Source organism: Erinaceus europaeus, chromosome 12 (assembly GCF_950295315.1).
Source record: "Erinaceus europaeus chromosome 12, mEriEur2.1, whole genome shotgun sequence".
Taxonomy (NCBI): domain Eukaryota; kingdom Metazoa; phylum Chordata; class Mammalia; order Eulipotyphla; family Erinaceidae; genus Erinaceus; species Erinaceus europaeus.
In genome coordinates, this window is record NC_080173.1 from 47,446,046 (window position 1) to 47,462,206 (window position 16,161).

Below are 16,161 nucleotides of genomic sequence, written 5' to 3' on the forward strand. Positions count from 1 at the left end.
CTTTCTCTCCCCCTCTCTGTCTTCCCCATCTCTCTCCATTTCTCTCTGTCCTATCCAACAACAATGACATCAACAACAACAACAATAACTACAACAATAAAATAACAAGGGGCAACAAAAGGGAATAAATAAATATTAAAAAGAAATAAAAAAAAATTTAAATCCTACCCCACATTCCCACTCCCACCCCTACTGCTGAGGAAAGCCTCATATATTAAAAGATGTGGTAGAGACTGGGGAGATAGCATAATGCAAAAGATTTGTGTGGGGAACGGGGTAGGCAGTGGTGCACCTGGTTGAGTGCACATGTTATAATCCACAGGGATCTAGTTTCAAGTGCCTGATCCCCACATGCACAGGAGAAGCTTCACAAGTGGAGAAACAGTGCTGTCGGTGTTTCTTTTTCCCTCTCTATTTCCCCTTTCCTTCTCAATTTTTCTGTGTCTATCCAATAAAAATAGTTTAAAAAAAAAAAAAAAAGACTTACATGCCTGTGCCTTTACATGTAAGCCTGAGGACTGAGCTTTACATGCTAAGTTCAATCCCTACCAGCACCATAAGCCACAGTTGAGCATTGCTCTGGTCTTCCTTTCTCTCTTTCTTTCTTTTTAATTTCTTTATTGGAGGATTAATGTTTTACATTCTACAGTAAACACAATAGTTTGTACATGCATAACATTTTTCAATTCTATCTATCTGTATCTCTCTCTCTTTAAAGAGAGAACAAGTTCAGCAAAGTGGCTTAGTGGTGACACATGCACGAGCTTTTGAGTTTGATTCCCCGAATCATGTGAAATCAATAAAGACAAAATCAAGTAGAACTCTGTAGATGGTAGTTTGGTGCTTTTCTCACTCTCTCTGTCATAGAAAAGTCAAGTAAAGGGAGTCGGGCGGTAGCACAGTGGGTTAAGCGCACATAGCGCAAAGCACAAGGACCGGTGTAAAGATCCCAGTTCAAGCCCCCGGCTCCCCACCTGCAGGGGGTTCGCTTCACAGATGGTGAAGCAGGTCTGCAGATGTCTATCTTCCTCTCCCCCCACCCCCCTGTCTTCCCCTTCTCTCTCGATTTCTCTCTGTCCTATCCAACAACAATGATAGCAATAACAACATCAATAATAATAACAACGATGATAAAAAGGGCAACAAAAGGGAAAAATTTAAAAAAATAAGAATAAAACATTTTTTAAAAAAGCTTTAAAAATGGGCATCAAAACAACAGACTCTGGAGAAGGAGAGAAAGGAATGGGGGCTGGAGGGGGTTTGGAGTCCTGGTGTATGATGGTGGGAAAGTTGGGAGTAAAAGTTTGTGTGTGTGTGTGTGTGTGTTTCCCTCCATGGTTATTGCTGGGGCTTGGTGCTGGCACTATGAATCCACTGCTCCTAGCAGCCTTTTTTTTTTTTTCTTTTTAACCAGAGCACTGCCCAGCTCTGGCTGATGATGGTGCCGGGGATTGAACCTGGGACTTCAAAGCTTCAAGCATAAGTCTCTTTGCATAATCATTATGCTATCTCTTCTGCTCTATTTATTTTTTTATTTGATAGGACAAAGAGAAATTGACAGAGGTGGTCCAGGAGGTGGTGTAGTGGATAGAGCACTGGATTCTCAAGCATGAGGCCCTGAGTTCAGTCCCCAGCAGCACATGTACCAGAGTGATGTCTGGTTCTTTCTCTCTCTCTCTCTCCTATCTTTCTCATTAATAAATAAGTAAAATCTTAAAAAGAAGAAGAAGAAGAAGAGAAAAGAAAGAAAGAAAAGAAAAGAAATTGAAATAGGGGGAGAAAGATAGACACTTGCAGACCTTCTTTGCTGCTCCTAGAGTGTCCCCCCTGCAGATGGAGCAGAGACTCAAACCTGGATCCTTGTGAGGGTCCTTATAATTCGTACTGTGTGAGCTTAGCCAGGTGTGCTACCACCAAGCTCCTGAGTGAGAGTGTTTTGCATACATCCACCACAGGGAGATGAGAAATTGTACCCATAAATCAACAATTGTATTGTAATCCATTAACACCACCCACCCCCCCATTAACGTTAAAAAAATGAAGCTCAGGTTAAGAAGATGGCTGAGCAGCAAAGTGGTAGGGGTGGAATACGCTCCCTACATGCACGAGGATCTGGGTTTGACCCCCAACACCACAAAAAAAAATTAGGGAGATGGAGCCTTAATACTTTAGGAGTGAGGAGGAATGGCCCCGGAAAAGCAGTTAGGCTCTCAGGACAAATGAGTAGCTGGTGTGTAGGCTCTGTGATTATCCTCTGCCAGAGCCTTGGGGCCCTTACTGGAAAATGGAAGGCCTGGGCGGGGGGAGGGGACCTGGCACAACTGACCAGTCACCCAGTTCGGGTCCAACCCTGTTCCACATCATGACACCACCAGGGTATGAGGAGGAGGTTCTGGAAGTGATTTAAGCTGTTACTTACTGAAAGGGCTTTGGGTGGAATGTTCAGGATAGACACTAAGAATGACAGGAAAAAAGAGATGAATGCTGGCCATCATGGATTTCTGGGCAAAGATGATTGTGGTGGCACCAAGTATCCCTGTCTTTTTTTTTTTTTTTTTTTTAACCAGAGCACTGCTCAGCCCTAGCTCATGGTGGTGCAGGGAATTGAACCAGAGACTTTAGAGCCTCAGGCTTGATAGTCTGTTTGCATAACCACTATGCTATCTACCCCCACCTTTAAAAAAAAAAAAAAAGAAATCTGTATTTCATTTATTCATTTATTGGATGGAGACAGAGAGAAATTGAGAGGGAAGAGGGAGGTAGAGAGGGAGAGACAGAGACACCTGCAGCCCTGCATCACCGTTTGTGAAGCGCCCAGCTGTGCCATCACCCGGCCCCTTCTTGTGCTTTTGATGGTCAGATCAGAATGGCAGGTGGAGCTGTCCCCTGCCCTGCACACTGAGACCTCCCTCTCTCATTCTAATCTCCCCTCCATCTCCTCTCTAGTCTTTGAGTGCCGGAGTACCTGGGCTGCATCGTGAGGCCCAAAGATCACAGACCTTGAGCTCTGGTCATGCCTGAGCTACCTGCTTGATGAGCTCTCACCCCTCCTCCCCATGGATGGGGTTAATTTCAGTCCCATCAGAAGATCACAGGAGCCCTTCAGCCTGCCCCACCCCCACAGTCAGTGTCTTGCTGGGCTACTAGCGCCTTCTCAGTGCACCTCTCTCCCCTATCCTGAGGTCTTTGGGTGCATGTTTCAGAGAAAGGTCACTTCCTGCCATCTCACAAATGCCTCCTGTGGCTGTGCTTAAGCTCTCAGTGCCCTTGACTTGCCTGCACAGCCATCAGCCCCCACCCCCTATACCCTGACCATCAGCATTCCCCTTCCAGGGACCACCAGGAAAGGTGAGGCTGTCTGGGTGGAGAATTAGGGGGCTTAGCTCAGATCCCTGGCCCCTCGAAGAAGACAAAGATTTCATCTGTGTCTGGGTGGGTTCATTAGCTCTGGGCTAGAGTTTCTTTCCTCTCCCCATACCCCAAGGCCTTCCCCCACTCTAATCCCAACCTCAGCCTCTTCCTAACAAACCTGTTTTCAGGAGCTCCTACCAGCCCCTCCCAACATTTCCCTGCAGCTCTGCCTGGGTCCTGGCTGCCCTAGAGATTACAGGTTATTGTCTGGTGGAGACAGGATACTGAGGGGGTGGGGGGTGAGGAGGGTAGCACTGGGGACCCAGGCTTGGAATGCAAGTCTAGACCCAGCTGTGGGTTGGCTGCTTCTTTGCCCCCCGCCCCCCACTGCACACGCACACTCCTCCCTGCCACCAGGTGTGCAGGTGAGTGAAGGGGAGTCAGTCTGATTTCAGAAAGAGGAGGGGGAGGAAAGCACAAATGAAGGAGAGAAAAGACAGCTGGAGATGAAAGGGGAATGAGACTTGTGCAGGTGTCAGAAGGTCCAGATGATCAGATGAACAATGGATACCCACCCCCCACTCCCATTCAGTGCTCAAGTAGCAGGTCTAAAAATCCCAGTGTTGGGCTAAGTGGGCTTTCTTCCCCCATTGCCATGGCTATGCTCTGGGATGAAGTGGCAAAACTGTTTGGAGCCTCAATTTCTTCTTCAGAGAAAGGAGGTAAATATAAAGGGATGGTGGGTAGAAAATAAGTGAAGCTAGATAGGAGAATTTGGTGGGGGTGAAGTGGGGTGGCAGCAAAGCCTGAGGCAGAGCTTCCAAGGTCAGCTGCAAGGTCACTGGTCACAGTGTAGCTGGACAGTGGCAGCGCTCTGGACTTGCATACTTGAGGTCCCAAGTTCAAGCCCCTCTTATTAATCTTGAAAAAGAACTTTCTGGTAGCTGAGAAGGGGGATGCTCCTTTCCTGGGGGAAGGAGGGAGTCTCTGTGGGCAGTGGCAGCTCTTGGGTATCTGAATAAGAAGCTCCAGGCAAGTGCTCTTTGGAAGTGTGTGTGTGTTGTTGTTGTTGGTGGTGGTGGTAGTGTTGTTGTTGGCGGTGGCGGTGGCAGTGGTGGTGGCGGTGGCGGTGGTGGTGACGGTGGTGGTGGTGGTGGTAAATGCCTTGTCCACAGCCCTGAGATTGGCCTTGCTTATCCTTGGGGGAAGTGCCCATCCTCTCTGCCTCTGGCAAGTGCCAGGGAGAACCCAGGGAACAGGGGCTCCTTCCTGGCAAGGGGAGATGGGAGAGAGGCTGGTTTCCTGACCAGAGCTGGAGGCCCTCCCTAGTGCCCTCCCTCCTGTCCCTCGCATCTCCCACCCCTTCCCTCTGTCACTCTCTGGCTGGACTTCATTCCCTGCTCAAACTGCGCCAAGCTCAGCGGGGTCTCCAAAGGCAAAGAATGCTCTTGGGTGAGTGCTGAGGGACAGGAGCTGGGGGTCGGGAGTGGGGGTGGGGAAGAGGGCTAAGAGCAGAGGGGGTTCTCTTTCCTCTTTCCAGCCTTACCATTTTCCTGTGTTGGCTCCCAAAGTTGTCTGTTGGGAGACTGCTGCAGCCAGTAGCTGCAAGGCCTGGGCAGATGTGCAACCCTACTGCCCCCACTTCCCCTGCATTGTGATCAAAGGTCGGGTGGGTGGAAGGAATAGCTGGGGAGCTGAGGTCCCCTCTGCAGGAATGTGTTCTGCTTTGAGGGGCAAGCAACTTAGGTCAAGGCTCCTTGTATCAAATCATAGCTTCGACTGTCTCTAAGCGGGCTGCCAGGAGCTTCTCAGGAGTGTTATGGGAGGGAGCTGCAGACAGAGTCTTTAATGCAGCCAAGAAAAAGAGAAGCTAGCCAGAGAGAGGCAGAAATCAGGCTGGGCTGTGACCTGAGATCCAGCCATCATGCTGAGACCAACACCAGGACACCCCCACCCCCCACTGCCGGCTTTCTCCACACCAGCATTGCCTGGAACTTTAAGGGGGTATTTTGGGAGCCCCTTCCTCAGGAACAGGAGGGATAAAGTCTGGAGACAGTGGGGCTAGGGGCAGAATTCCCCAAGTGGGCTCAGGGTTCTCCCTCCATTGTGGGGACAGCTATTAAGTCCAGTCCGAGTGCTGCTTACTCAGAGTAGGCTGGGATACCCGGAGACTGTGCAAAGTTGGGACCCACTTCTACCCCAGAGGGAAGTGGGCACCCTCACCCCCTTCTCCGCCCCTCCTGGATTCCCACTTGCTTCTGGGAGTTTTGGTTTTCTCTGCTGTAGAAAAGGCCATCTGAGATGTGTGTGTCTGTGTGCCTCTGAGAACACCCCCCACATCTGCTCCTGTGATTTGGGGAGTGGTATGGGGAAAAGAGACTCTGGGTTTGGTTGGAGGTTGTATGTATGTCAGATGCATTTTGTTTTGTAGGGGGTGCCTACATGCACCCAACTGTGTGTAGATGTGTGCACATAGGCCTGTGTGAGTCTCTGGGGAGTTGTGTGCTGCTATTTCATGTCATTTGTATAGACATGCATGTAGAGATCCGAGTGTCCTTGGCCATGGGCCCTCTGGTTGTGTCTCTGTTGATCTCATCTGCCTTTGTGGACGTACACACCCGTGCGTGGCATCTGTGCCCGCCTCTGCCTCTCAGCCAGCACCTCCCCTGTGTGCACACATCAGTGTAAGCAGACGGCCTCACCGCACAAGTGTGTGCTTGGAGGCCTTGGGCCTCAGCTTGTGTCCCTGTGCTCGCCTGCCTGCCTTCCCAGTGGTATCTGAACAGAGGGCTGTGCTTGCCCCAGATCCTCTCCTGGGCAGCCAGGGTGACATGATTTCATGAGACACCTGCTCTGCTTGGGAGATATCACCCCAACCTCAGCTAAACCCCTGGGGGTGATCTCCTCTGTGTTTGTTCATGTTTGACCTCAGCAGAAATCTATACTCTTGAGGCCTTGGCCTCATTTCATTGGTGCAGGGGTTTAGAGTGGAGCTTCTCTGAGACACTTCATCTGGGTGACTTGTGCAAAATGCTACCAGAGAAGATCTTGTTTACCCATGATCTCTCCGGTGATTTGACCTGGTCACAGGACCTGTGCATCAGAGAGTTCTAGAAAGAGATCACTGCATCCCCTGCCCCAACTCCCTTTCCTGTGTCCCCATTACAAATGACTCCTTAGAGTGAAACACTTAACTCCCATTGCAGTAACAAATAATATCAAAAATCAAGGCTTCTGCCCAAGAAGGCTTGTGAGAGTTCAGTTTAACTAGAGCTCTACTGCAAGCCTCTGAACTCTAGATGTGGAATGATCTAGATGTGGGGAGGTTTGGGGTACCACACTCCACATTCTACCTGCAAGGAACCTACAAGCTTCTCTTTATCTCTCTGGAGAATCCAGACAACCATGAGTCCTATGCACTGGAGAAATCCAAGAAGAGGTCACTTCAGCCCTTGTTTGTTTGTTTGTTTGTTTGTTTTCTGGCATCCCCATTACAAATAGCTTGTTAGGAGCCAGAGATATAGCTCACCAGATAGGGTGCTTGCCTTGTTATGCTCAAGACCCAAGTTCCACATGTGAGTGTCACAGCACCAGGGGAAGCTCTGAGGCTTTGATATACCTTTTAATTGGGGAATTAGTGATTTACAGTCAATGGTAAAATACAGCAGTTTAGGGAGTTGGGCGGTAGCGCAGCGGGTTAAGCGTAGGTGGTGCAAAGTGCAAGGACCCTCATAAGGATCCCAGTTCGAGCCCCCGTCTCCCTACCTGCAGGGGAGTCGCTTCACAAGTGGTGAAGTAGGACTGCAAGTGTCTTTCTCTCCTCCTCTCTGTCTCCCTCTCCTCTCTCCATTCGTCTCTGTCCTATCCAGCAACAACCACATCAATAACAACAACAATAATAACTACAATAATAAAACAACAAGGGCAACAAAAGGGAATGAATAAATAAATAAATAAATATTTTAAAAAGAAAATATTTACTTTTAAAAAAACACAGCAGTTTGTACATGTGTAACATTTCTCAGTTTTCCACTTAATAGTCCTCCTCTGCCATCATGTTCCAGGACCTGAACCCTCTCCCCACCCTAGAATCTTTTACTTTGGTGCAATACACAACTTTGGTATTTCTTTTGTTTTTTAATATTTATTTTCTTTTTGTTGCCCTTCTTGTTTTTATTGTTGTTGTAGTTATTATCGTTATTACTGTCGTTGTTGTTGGATAGGACAGAGAGAAATGGAGAGAGGAGGGGAAGACAGAGGGGGAGAGAAAGACAGACACCTGCAGACCTGCTTCACCGCCTGTGAAGTGACTCCCTTGCAGGTGGGGAGCTGGGGGCTCGAACTGGGATCTTTATGCCAGTCCTTGTGCTTCGCACCACGTGTGCTTAACCCGCTGCACTACAGCCCGACTCCCAACTTTGGTATTTCTATCTAGGCAGAATAATGTTGATCATTATTTGGGAGTTCTATTTGGAATGCCCCAGCTCTGCAAACAAGCAAAGCCTATTCATTACATTAAAGCACTAAACTCCCAGCCAAAAAAACCTGTTGAGGTCCCCCACCCACCCCAAGAGGCAGGCAGGAAGGTCAAATTCCCCAACTTTCCCTGCAGAGCCTTCCAGATGTAGACACCATTCATCTTTCTCCACACCTTCTCTTCCTTGACCTTTGGGAACCTGCACTGACTTTCTGCTCCCCCTTGACTGCTCTGCCTTCCCACTGCCAGTAATGCCCTTCCCTTCTGAGAATCCTGACTCTCTCCCAAAGACCCCCTCCTCTGTGACCCCCGCACCTTTCATTCCTAAATCCCAGCACTTGACAGTTGAGCCACCCCAGCCTTGAGCACTGCCCGAGAGGCCCAGGGTTGATACCAGGTGAGAGTCTGGGGGCGACCCTGGCGGTGGCCGGCTGCTGGCGCCTCTTCGCGGGTTACCGCTAGTGGCTGCTGTCGTTCAGTGGAGCCCAAGGAGCCCGCGGCCAGAGCGTCCACCGCGGAAGATGGTGGCTCCGGTGGCTCCGTGAGTGTGTGCGGGCGGTGGGGCCGGGCTGGGCGCCCCCTCTCGGAGCAGGGGGGCAGGCGAGAGCCCGGCCTCTGCCCGCAGGAGGGGCCTGAGGCCTCCATCTCCATGCGCCCCCCCCCCCCCGCAGGAAGTTCCTGCCCCAGGGAGACTAGTCAGGGTGCAGGGATCCCCAGTCCCTCCCATGCCTGGAGCGGGGACTGCTGTTAGTGGCCTCCTGGGGAGGAGACAGAGGACCACCATGTTGGGGCCAAATAAATCCTCTGGGGTGACATGGGCCTGTGAGGTACCTGGGGTTGGATAGGGGCGCCCTCCTGGTCAGCTTTCATCACACACTCAGACTCACACACTGCTTGAGGTAGGGGGATGCCAATGATTTTTGCTACTCCTTTTTGGGGGTGCTGGGGCTCAAACCCATGGACTCATACATAGTGTTTGCTCTATGACTGAGCTACATCCTAGACTCCATTAGCACCCCACCCCCTTTAGTGCACTGTTAGAACTTTCTGGAATGATGTAAATGTTCTTATCTGGATCTTTTACTACAACAGCCATTTGTCACACGTGGTTATTGAGAACTTGATCTTGGCTAATGTGGCTCATAAGGAACTGAATTTTAAATGTTTTATTTGATTTTCATGAAACAGTTACATGGTCAGTAGCATCCATATGGGACAGTGTGATTTCAGAATTCCATCTTATGGGCTGAGGAGATTACATAGTGGTTATGCAGAAGAATTCCGTGCCTGAGGCATTGAAGTCCAAGGCTCAGCATCTGATCTTGTCCCTGAAATGATGATACAGTAAGGGAGGTGGGGTCTGGGGCCCACCTCCCCACCTTTCCAGAACCCTAATACTGGAGTGAAGTCATGAGTGCTTGTCCTTGTGTGAGAGTGAACGTGTATGTTTAGGGAAGGGAGCTTCAGAAGAAATGAACTCTGCTCCTCAGTCCTGGAAGTGGGAGAACTCAGCTTTATGCTAACTCCAGTCCTTGTTCAGTCATGAATTCCTGAGCTACCACCACCGTCCCTCTCTTAAATTACTGCCCCTATAAAATATAGTTGCATAGACAGTACCAGTATTTCCACCTCTAAATCCCAATATGCAGCAGTAGTCACCTCCAATCATTACCTTGTCCTGGGTGGAGGGAGGCTCTCAGAAGGGCCCAAACACTCCCATACTTCATTGATTTAGACAATTCTGTGCCCTTTACATGACCCTACCTACTTCCAGTAGTCCTCCCCCATTTGACCTAATCCACCCCTCATCTAGGAAGTGCTCTGTGGGCAGTGTGAATCCCCAGTGGACCCCCCCTAACACCTCTTCCTTGTCTCTTTCATCTCCAGTCTCCCGCCAGCAAAGCAGGAATAAGTTTTCCTAAGTTAGACGGATGGTCCCTATTAGCCTGGTGGGCTGCCCCCCTTTTACCTCCCCCCCCACCAGCTGCCCTAGTCAAGGGAGGTGCCTCTGTGGGGAAGAAAGGCTGGAGAGGCAGAAACTTTGGGTGGGAGTTTTAGGCACCCTGGAGCAGGAATGGTACCCCCAGGGAAGAAGCCAGCGGGAGAGGCCTCCAACTCCAACAAGAAGTGCAAACGGTACTTCAACGAGCACTGGAAAGAAGAGTTTACCTGGCTGGACTTTGACTATGAGCGGAAGCTGATGTTTTGTCTGGAGTGCCGCCAGGCCCTGGTGCGGAACAAGCATGGCAAAGCAGAGAACGCCTTCACCGTGGGTACTGACAACTTCCAGCGCCACGCCTTGCTGCGCCATGTGACCTCGGGAGCACATCGCCAGGCGCTGGCTGCCAACAGGGGCCAGCCTGCCCTTGAGGGCCAGGCTGAGGGAGGAGGGGCCTACTCAGGCTTGGCGAGCAGCCCCAACTCCAGGGGTGCCAAGGTGGAGGCGGACCAGGCCAAAGTGGCTGTGCTGACCACTGTGTACTGCATGGCCAAGGAGGACATGCCTGATGACCGCTGCTCTGCCCTGATCGAGCTTCAGAGGGTCAACCTGTGCCAGGCATTGCTGGGCATGAAGCATGGAGACTACTACAGCGCCAGGAGGGTGAGGGACATGCAGGTGGGTAGCAGCCAGAGGTATGAGGCAGGGCTTCGGGAGACGGGATGGCACTCTGATCAGATCCCTGCATGCCAGTACCCACCAACTCCCCAGTGACCAGAACACTGTATTCATACAGTCACCCATCAGGATTTCCACTGAGGATGTTCTTTTTCTTTTCATTTTAAAATTTTTATTTATTTATTTACACAAGATAGAAGGAAGGAGAGAGAATGAGAGATACTGGCCATGGTATCCTGTGTACCAGAGGGGGGAAACATAAGGATCCAAATCAGGACCTCATGATTTACTCACTGCACTACCTTTCAGGCCCCCACTAAGGGCATCCTGTGCCATGCCTTGGGTCAGCAACTTGGGGCACAAGGACACTCCGACACTCCCTTCCTCACCCACCCACCCCTCAGCCCCCAGTACCACTACCTAGGCCAGAGCTTACAAGCTGGTGGACTAGAAGTTTGATCTGGTTGATTTTTAGTGTCTTTGAATAACTTATATTTATCTCCAAGGCTAACCAAATGAGAGATTACTTATGGAAGTCTAGGTTTGTGACTTTCATGGAAAAGTAAGGGCCCCATGCCTGTCCTCGGAACATGAAATGGAGGGGCTAGGTGCAGACAGAGGCTTCTGCTTTCCCTTGGGTTGAGTTCTGGCCCATTGTAAGCTCCAGATCACCCACATGGCCCCTGGGGGCAAGCAGATTGCAGCTATGTGAGGCTCAGATGTGAGTGGGTAAGGGGTTGTCTCAAAACATAGTGGGTCCTGGTCAGGAGCTGGAAGTGAACACCTCTATCAGTTTATCCCTGAGCAGGATTATGGAGGGAGACATGCACAAAAACACACTCACAATATTGCAGAACCTATACTGTCCATAAGGCATTTTCATTTACTAGCCTAACATATAGAACCAAAAAGTAACACAATATAGAAAATAACACAATTCAGGAGTCATGTGCACATGCAGGTTAAGCACACATGGCACAAAGCGCAAGAACCAGCATAAGGATCCCGGTTCGAGCCCCAGCTCCCTACCTGCAGGGGAGTCGCTTCACAGGCGGTGAAGCCCGTCTGAAGGTGTCTATCTTTCTCTCCCCCTCTCTGTCTTCCCCTCCTCTCTCTATTTCTCTCTGTCCTATCCAACAACAATGACATCAATAACGACAATAAAACAACAAGGACAACAAAAGGGAAAAAATAAATTAAAAAAAAGAAAATAACACAATTCACAGCAATCTTTTGGTATGGTAGATATGAACCTGATTCTAAAAAAGTTAGGGCTAGAGAGATAGTTCACCAGGTAGAGCATGTGCCTTGTTACACATGTGGCCCAGCCTCAAGCCCTAGCACCACACGGGAGTGAAAATGTACCTGATGTTATAAAGTTCCTCCTTTTCTTTTAAAAATTTCTTAATTATCCTCATTTATTTTATTTATTGGATAGAAATAGTCAGAAATTGAGAGGGAAGGAGGAGGTATAAAGGAAGAGAGATAGACACTTGCAGCACTACTTCACCACTCACAAAGCTTTCCCCCTGCAGATAGGGGCTGGAGGCTCAAACCTGGGCCCTTGTGCACTGTAACATGTGAGCTCAACCAGGTGTGCTACCACCCAGGCCCTAAGTTTCTCCTTCTCTGTCTCTATGAATGAAAAAGTGTGCCAGGATCTGTGAAATTGCATATGCATGAGGCTCCAAAAAATTAAATAAAGTTTATTTATTTATTTATTTTTATTAGCTGTTCAGCAGCCCAGGAGGTGACCCAGTAGATAAGGCTTTGGTCCTCATGCTTTTGGTCTCAAACATGAGGTTCTGAGTTTAATTCTTGGAATCACATATGCCAGAGTAATACTTTGGTTCTCGCTCACTAATAAATCTTTAAAAATAAATAAATTCCAGTGGTGCCTCCAAAAATAAATTAAATTAAAAAGAAAACTAAATAAATTAAAAATAAATTAGCTGTTTGTTTAACTTTTTTTACTGGGGTAGAAATGATTTACAATTAACATTAAATACAGTTGTTAGTACATGTGTAAAATTTCTCAGATTTCTAAAAAACACTCTAACCCCCTACCTAGGTCTTCCTCCACCATCATACACCAGGACTTGAAAAAAAAAACCCAGAGTCCTTTACTTTGGTGCAATATACAAAAAACATTATTATATATAAAACAATATACAAAAAATATTACAAAAAAACAAAGAGACCCCCAGAGTGCCACTCCCTCATTGTATGTGATGCTTGGATATCAAACCTAGCATTTGCAGGCCCATAGCCATCTTCCTAGCCCCTAGGTGTCTGATTTTTTTTTACTTAAATTTTTTAATATATTCTTTCTTTAAAATATATTTTAGTTATTATTGGAAAGAGACAGAAACTGAGAGAGTGGAGGAGGTAGAGGGAGAGACAGAGAGACACTTATTGCTTCACCACTTGTGAAGCTTCCCTCTGCAGGTGGGGACCAGGGGCTTGAACCTGGGTCCTTGTGCAATGTAATGTGAGCGCTTAACCAGATGCACCACCCCCTGACCCCAATATTCTTTTTCTTTTCTTTTCTTTTCTTTTTTAAGAGTGAGAGATACAGAGAGAAAGATACAGAGAGATCAGAGTACTGATCAGCTCTGGTTTGTAGTGGTTCTGGGAAGTGAACATGGGACCTTACAACCTCAGGCATGAAAGTCTTTTGCAGAACCATTATGCTGTCTCCCCAGTCTGAGTCTGATTTTAGAGCTGTGGAGCAGGGAGGTGACATGATATACCCAAGGTCACACAGCTATAAGTGGCAAAAGTGTCTGACCCCAGGGCCTGAGCTCTTTTACCCCTTACCTCCTGCCTGGGCCCTCCCAGACCAATTCTAACTCTTCCTCCCTTCCTTTATCCCTGGCTATCTCAGGTGGCCATTGCCAGTGTCTTGCACACAGAAGCCTGCCAGCGCCTGAAGGCATCCCCATATGTGGGTCTGGTGTTGGATGAGACCAGTGACTATCCTGAGTCCCACAGCCTAGCCTTGTTTGCCACTTCAGTGTCCCCCTGTGATGGCCGGCCTGCCACCACCTTCCTGGGCAGTGTGGAGCTTCAGGAGGGAGAAGGTATGGCTAGCCAGCTCCTGGACATCCTGAAGGCCTTCGGTGTGTCAGCACCCAAGCTGGCCTGGCTCAGTTCAAGCCTCCGCAGTGACCACCTTGGCAGTGTGGGCCTGCAGCTCCGGGCTGTCTGCCCGATGCTCACTGAGCTCCATTGCCTCCCTGGCAAGACACACCGAGAGCCACCTGCCTACCTCAGTGAATATGAAAGTGTACTAGATGCCCTCTTCCGCCTCCATGCTGGCTCCAGGTACCACATGGTCCCTGAACTCCAGGCAGCACTGGACCTTGCAGCTGTTGACCTGACAAGACCACTACCAGTTCCCTGGGCCTCCCTGCTGCCCATTGTGGAAGCAGTGGTCCAGGCTTGGCCTTCCCTGGTGCCCACACTGGAGGCCTCTGCCCCTGCCTCACCCATGGCCAGGGCACTGTCCCTCGCTATACGCCAGTTTACCTTCATGGCCTTTAGCCACCTGCTGCTGGACACTTTGCCCTTGGTGCAGAAGCTTGCCCATTTTGTGCATACGAAAGAACCAGACTTGGCCTTGCTGCAGCCCTTGGTGATGGCAACTGCATCCTCCCTCCAAGCACAGCGCAGTGCTCAAGGGGATCAACTTCAGGGCTTTCTTGAGGAGCTGGAGTCTGTGGGCTCCTGTGAGGGCGGGTGCTGCACCTACCGTGGCGTGGAGCTGCTCGGCTACTCCGAGGCTGCGATCCAAGGTTTGGAGCGGCTGCGGGGGGCCTTCCTGGACTCCATGCGGATGGGGTTGCGGGTCTCCTATCCCGAGCCCTCCCTGGACGCCGTGGCTGCCTTCGCCACCATCTTCGACCCCCGCGGTTACCCCAAGGCACCCGAGGAGCTGAGCGCACATGGCGAGGGGGCGCTGCGGGTCTTGCTTCGTGCCTTCTCGCCGGCAGTGGTGCGCCCACGCGCGCTGGGTGACTTCGCGCTCTTCAAGCGCGTGGTGTGCAGCCTGGGGCGGCTCGGCCCGCGGGCCCTGTGCGCCAAGCTGGCCTGCGCGCACTCCGAGCTACACGAACTCTTCCCGGACTTCGCCGCCCTGGCTGCCCTGGCCTTGGCGCTGCCGGCAGGCGCTGGCCTCCTAGACAAAGTGGACCACAGGCGGGAGCTGCTGCGGTGCGGGGGCCGGAGAGGTGCCGGGAGAGAAGGCCAGGGCGGCCCCGTGGTGAAGATCGCTGTGGATGGGCCTCCCTTGCATGAGTTCGACTTTGCTCTGGCCGTGGAGTTCTTAGAGAGTGGGTGAGGAGAAGGGGTCCTGGGGGCCCAACTCACATGAGGGCCCCCTGATGCTCTGTGTGCAGCCAGCCCAGGGCATTGGACACTCCAAGCGCCAAGCCTGACCTGACTGCATTCAAGCTGACTTACTAACTGTGAGCGCCTACCCACCGTCCCCAGCTTCCTCTGCTGTGGAGCTAAGGCTGAGTGCTGACCCTGTCCCCATGGGCTGGCTTGAGTGGGCAGAGGGGCAAGCGAGGGCAAGGGGGTACCATAAATATTATTCCTAGCCTTTGATAAATTTCCCTCTGGGCTTGATCCAAGTTCTGACCTGGGACTAGTTGGGAGATCTTGATTGGAGGGAGGGAACTGGGTGCTAGGGCTTAAGGGGAAGGAGAACTGCTTTCTGACTGTTTCTTGGCTGCCTCTTGGCATCTGCTTTTTCCTTCCTGTGTGCCTAGAGAACCAAGGTCCTTGCTTTTGGCACACAGCAAAGCACCCTCCTTGTGCGCTAGCTAACAGTTCAGGGGAGGTAATGGTACAACCTTTCATGTACTAGTAGGCTACTGCAGGCTTTTTCTGTATATAACTGTATAGAATCATAAAAATTCTAGAGATGTAAAATAAATCTACCCTATCTTTCTTAGTGTCAATACAAATCCTAAAGGGGTTTCATTTGGTTTTGCAATGGCAAGGTACCCAATGGATTGTATTTCTTTCTTCCTCAAATTTTGGTTGCTCCCTTCATGTTCCTAGTTCTTCCCCACCCTTGCCTCAGACCTTTAAGACCCAAGACTGTACAACTATAGTGTTGTACCACTCCAGGGGTACTGGGGCCTTTTTCGCTCCTGGAGGAAGCAGTTGGGGTCTCACCATACCTGGAAGACACATCCCTTCAGATCCCAGTGGGTTTCTCAGCCCTTCTGCCAGCCCTTGCTATGAAGGATGTGAGGACCTGTGGGGAGGAAGGGGAGTGAGTAAGAGGGGAGAGGCTGGTCTTTCCCCAGGTCTCCTGGGTTTGAGTTTAATTTGGAGTAAAGTGGAAGCCCAGCACATCATGCGGTCTCTCTGGTGGTGTGTGTGCATCAGGACCTGACTCTGACTCTTGTCTTCTTCCTTGGTCAGACCCCCCCCACCCCAGAGGGAGATGGGATTCATGTGGACCATTATACTGCCCTGCACAGTGAACACTCTACTTCTGCTTCCCCAGTTGTGTAGGGACGAGGCACCAAGATAGGCTAAAATCACTCTGGGTATGATCAATGCTATTTCACAAAGAGGGAGACAGGAATGTTACCATCCCTGGCTTTACACCCAGGAACCCTACCAGCCTCTTTCTCTGGCTGCAGAGGTAGGCAAGAGAGAGTCATGTGGCTCCGGATTTCAGACCCTCCCCTTCTTC

The 16,161-nt window shown here is 50.2% G+C and overlaps 2 protein-coding genes and 1 long non-coding RNA gene across 6 annotated transcripts in view; 2 read left to right on the top strand and 1 right to left on the bottom strand.

The window, feature by feature from the left end:
• ZNF385C (zinc finger protein 385C) overlaps positions 1-16,161 on the top strand; it is a 43,744-nt gene that overhangs the window by 7,826 nt on the left and 19,757 nt on the right. The window lies entirely within an intron of this gene.
• On the bottom strand, positions 8,980-10,116 carry LOC132541922 (uncharacterized). Its single transcript, XR_009553034.1, has 2 exons — positions 9,998-10,116; positions 8,980-9,156 (listed from the first exon to the last, which is right to left on the bottom strand). It is a non-coding gene; the product is annotated as an uncharacterized LOC132541922 (long non-coding RNA).
• Positions 9,361-16,159, top strand: C12H17orf113 (chromosome 12 C17orf113 homolog). Its single transcript, XM_060203495.1, has 2 exons — positions 9,361-10,445; positions 13,333-16,159. Exons 1-2 carry the CDS (start codon positions 9,903-9,905, stop codon positions 14,785-14,787), a joined length of 1,998 nt encoding a protein of 665 aa, XP_060059478.1. The 5' UTR covers positions 9,361-9,902; the 3' UTR covers positions 14,788-16,159.

What these genes read in the sequence shown, in the direction of transcription:
- C12H17orf113 (XM_060203495.1), top strand. Translation starts at nt 9,903, where the DNA reads ATGGTACCCCCAGGGAAGAAGCCAGCGGGAGAGGCCTCCAACTCCAAC. An exon ending in GGAGGGTGAGGGACATGCAG is followed by an intron (nt 10,446 to 13,332) that starts GTGGGTAGCAGC and finishes TGGCTATCTCAG; the next exon opens with GTGGCCATTGCCAGTGTCTT.